This window comes from Curcuma longa, unplaced genomic scaffold (assembly GCF_044706935.1).
Source record: "Curcuma longa cultivar G26 ecotype Majalengka, Jawa Barat unplaced genomic scaffold, ITB_CL_G26_1.1 contig_17878, whole genome shotgun sequence".
NCBI lineage: Eukaryota > Viridiplantae > Streptophyta > Magnoliopsida > Zingiberales > Zingiberaceae > Curcuma > Curcuma longa.
In genome coordinates, this window is record NW_027430685.1 from 1 (window position 1) to 4,631 (window position 4,631).

The following is a 4,631-nucleotide window of genomic DNA, read 5'->3' on the forward strand; positions in this document are numbered from 1 at the left end:
AGCTCATTCAATATACTTGACAATATGTACGTATCTCATTTATTTGTATTTATTTCCCCAAAAATGGACACTAGCAAACAAATTTCCCAGCTGTTTTTCAAGGTAATTTCTTCCATACTTAAATTTACCCTATAAAATAAAATTCAGGAAGAGTAAATCATTTACAATTTAACTTTATTATAAAAAAATAGATTCACAGTAAGATTCAAGATTCTAAGATTCAAAAAATTGTTGTGATGTAGAGCTTTGCATGAGAAGGAGGAAGCACCAAAAGGAGGCTTGACAAGGAATCAGTTCTTCATGGTGGCTTTCCTCTGCAGCTTCGCCTACTACATCTTCCCCGGATACCTCTTCTCCATGCTCACCTCCCCCTCTCCTGGGTCTGCTGGGTCTTCCCTAGCTCCATCTTGGCGCAGCAGCTCGGCTCCGGCCTCTACGGTCTCGGCCTGGGGGCCGTCGGCCTCGACTGGTCCACCGTCTCCTCCTACCTCGGCAGTCCTCTGGCTAGCCCTGGTTCGCCACCGCCAACGTCGCCGTCGGCTTTGTGCTCATCATGTACGTCATCACGCCGATCGGCTACTGGTTCAACTTCTACAAGGCCAAGAGCTTCCCGATCTTCTCCGACGGCCTCTTCACTTCCGCCGGGCAGAGTTACAACATCTCCGGAATCATAGACCCCAACTTCCACCTCGACATTGATGCCTACGAGAAGAACGGCCCGCTTTACCTCAGCACCTTCTTCGCTGTCACTTACGGCGTCGGCTTCGCGTCGCTCGCCGCCACGATCTCGCACGTCCTCCTCTTCCACGGAAGGTGAAGACCGCCGCCCCTGCTTTCCAACGCTCACCGCTTCGAAAATTCTTATCTAATTTGCCGTCAAATTCAGCGAAATCTGGCAGATGAGCAAGTCGGCTTTCAAAGATCAGAAGATGGACATCCACACAAGATTGATGAGCAGGTATAAGCAGGTCCCTCAGTGGTGGTTCATCGCGATCCTCGTCGCCAACATCGCGCTCACAATCTTCGCCTGCGAGTATTACATCGACCAGCTCCAGCTGCCGTGGTGGGGCGTGTTGCTCGCCTGCTTCATCGCATTTTTCTTCACGCTCCCCATCGGAATCATCACAGCAACCACCAATAAGGTTTAATTAACTCGACTCTTTCTTCGTCGGACGGTGAGTTGACTGACAAACTGATATCTCGATCTCCTGCTTGATGAACCAGACGCCAGGATTGAACATAATCACAGAGTACATTATAGGGTATCTGTACCCTGGCCGGCCGGTGGCGAACATGTGCTTCAAGGTGTACGGGTACATCAGTATGACGCAGGCGTTGATGTTCCTGCAAGACTTCAAATTGGGGCACTACATGAAGATTCCGCCGAGGACGATGTTCATGGCTCAGGTGGTAGGGACGTTGATCGCCGCGTTTGTTTACTTGAGCACCGCATGGTGGCTCATGGAGACGATTCCAGAAATCTGCAACAAGAGCTTGTTGTCTCCGGATAGCCCGTGGACGTGCCCGAGCAACCACGTCTTCTACGACGCGTCGGTGATATGGGGCTTGGTCGGCCCTCGCCGGATCTTCGGGGACCTCGGCACGTACGCCGCCACCAACTGGTTCTTCCTCGTCGGCGCGGTGGGGCCGCTGCTCGTCTGGCTCGCCCACAGGGCCTTCCCAGACAAGGAGTGGATCAGGCTCATCAACATGCCGATCCTGATCGGCGCCACCGGGTCGATGCCGCCGGCGACGGCGGTGAACTACACCATGTGGAGTCTGGTCGGATTCCTTTCGGGCTACGTGGTTTACAGGTACAGAAGGGACTGGTGGAAGCGGCACAATTACGTGCTTTCCGGTGCGTTGGACGCAGGCTTGGCGTTCATGGCCGTTCTGATCTATCTCTGCTTGGAGCTGGATAATGTTAGACTGCGTTGGTGGGGCAATGAATTGGACGGCTGCCCCTTGGCCTCCTGCCCGACGGCTCCCGGCGTCGTCGTTAAAGGCTGCCCGGTGTTCCAGTAACCATCCATCGGTGGATCGTCCTGGCGGAGAGTAGAGACTTGTCGTTGTATTGATTGAACGACAAATGGATTCTAGCCATCGGCTGTTACATGGAGTTCTGACCCGATCCGAAAGCTATATAAAAGAAAGAATTTGAAGAGATTTTCATGGTTGAATCTTGAAGGTTTCCGAGGACAGATTTAAGAGGCAAATCCAAAGCTATTATAAAGCGACCAAAGTAAAAAATATATATATAATTTATTATTTACTTTGTATTTTTTTTCTATTGTATTTGATTATATTTGTCTGTGAGTACAAATACTTGTAAGGGATTTTTTCGAAAGAGAAAATTAATAGATTATCATTAGAACACGTGTAGTAGAAATTGAAAGTTCTAAATCATAATAAATAGATTTCTCTTTTATGCTTATTTTATTTTATATTTACTATTTGTATTTCCGTTAAGAGTATAATTTCTTATAAACTAGCACAACGATTTGTAAGAATTTCAAATTACTATAAATAAATAAAAAACGTAGCATAAAAATGCAGTATGATACATTATAAATCTGGGTCTCACATTCATATAGTGTAGTGTATCATGATGCGTTTTCATGTAGTGTATCATTTCTCTTTCAAATATTCGATCAATTTTGACTCATTTAAATTTCACCTTTATCAATATCCCATCCTTTATGACTCATGTAGACTTTATCTTTAGGACTCCTGCTAGACTTCTAATCATCAAGTACTTATCAATCATAATCCATTTAGATTTCTTCACTTATCACAGATTCATTTAACCTTGATCTATTTTACTTTTCGCTTAAATATTCATATCAATGTTTTATCAATCCGATCCGAAATCGATTGTATCGATAATCTTTTTCTAAGAACATCCACAACCCATTCATATTATAACACCCTTTACGTCATTAAAAAGTATGGAGTCCACTGCCACATACTAATTATCACAACATATCTTTTTTACTCACATTCGTTTTAACATTAACACTCATTATTTATTCCCACCATCCATTCAATCATCTTAAAATTATATTATATTAAATAAATATATTTTAAAAATATTTTAAAATATTAAAATTATTAGTATTATTTTTATTAATAATCTTACTTTTAAAATAATAATTTTACCATCTTTAAAAAATAATATTAAAATTTTAAAATATATTTATTAAATAAAATAGATGTTTAGTAAAAATTGTTAAAACTAATCGTTTTAATAAATATAATTAAAAAAATAAAAAATACACATGAGGTGGGCCGGCCTTTTGGTTGGTCCACCCTACTTTTAATTGAACGCGTTCAACTGAAAGAGTATTATAACATCCCTCTACAATGATATTTAACCTGAATGAAATATTATAACACTCGGTTAAAGCATCCATTGTGGATGCTCTAACAAATACTCGTTCTACTTGTCAACTATCTCTCAACAAATATATTAATTAAATATTAAAACTCAATTACGGCAAACAAAACTCAGTTAACTTTTAATTGGATGTGCAGTATATTATATAATTTATATTAATACTTAAATTGATTACATTATTTTTATAATCTTAACCAATACTTTTTTCCCTCTAGTAAAATAATCAAAACGGAAAAGAAAAATTCATGGCTTTAGAGCATCTGCAACGCTGCCCGTTAATAACACTTTAAAAAATAAAAAAAAACATGTGGGATCCACCTTTACCACATGAACGCGTTCAAACCATTGAATGCGTTCATGTATTCACTCCTCCACGTCATGTGGAGAGAGAATAAAAACTTGTTATTAACACCGTATTAACTAGCGTTGGAGATGCTCTTGTAGTTGACTGAGTGTGCATATGCCAATAGCTGACGTGTCTTACAATACGTTTCTCAAATTAATCATTTCCTTGTTTACTATTAATACAAAATAATTATTTTATAAATAAATAAATGCGGACAATTTCGGAATACACCTTTTATTTTTTACTTATTTGCTGAACAGCATCCAACTTTCCAAATTTTAAACCACCCACCCTCGTTGAATCCATTTGTTATAAATTTTTTTTTTATAATTCAGGAATTCAATTCTTATAATCTGATTAATCTTAAAAATGATCAGTCTAATCCTAAGGAAACTTCCAACTAGCCATCACGATAAATCCGAATGTCCATGTTGCTCCACACCCAACAGTGAACGTCTTAAATATTTTATTTCACTAGAGTAAAATACCATACCTTGGAGCACTTTGTTCATGTACCATTATCCAAGGAGGTTTTTTTTTTGTTGGCACAATTAAGTTCTCGATTTGATTCGTAGTAATTGAAACCGTAGTAAAGGTCTTACACGACTCAAAATGAGATAGACCTAACATGAAAGAAACCTTCATCCACTTCAGTAAAAAGTGGAATACGTTATCCCAGCAATCTCATACGGTCGGTTCCAGATCATCTGTGAAAAGGTAAATCAAAAAATTGTAATTGATCATGACAGAGAAGAAGTATAAGTCGACTTCACCCACGATCATATGTATAATTTATGTGTGGAAAGATTTATACACAATTCTCAAAGTTTATCATTTATTAACTAATTGTTTAGTACAAAATTATTTTATAGTAAAAAAGAGCGAAGA

The 4,631-nt window shown here is 39.5% G+C and overlaps 1 protein-coding gene across 1 annotated transcript; it reads left to right on the forward strand.

The window, feature by feature from the left end:
- Positions 1-242: 242 nt before the first annotated feature.
- LOC141816738 (oligopeptide transporter 7-like) lies at positions 243-2,362 on the forward strand (the record flags this gene model as incomplete). Its single annotated transcript, XM_074704482.1, is given in 5 exon segments — positions 243-369; positions 372-504; positions 507-813; positions 887-1,142; positions 1,225-2,362. Coding segments are annotated over 5 exon segments (1,624 nt in total), but the record flags the coding sequence as incomplete, so codon positions are not given.
- Between the last annotated feature and the right edge of the window lie 2,269 nt (positions 2,363-4,631).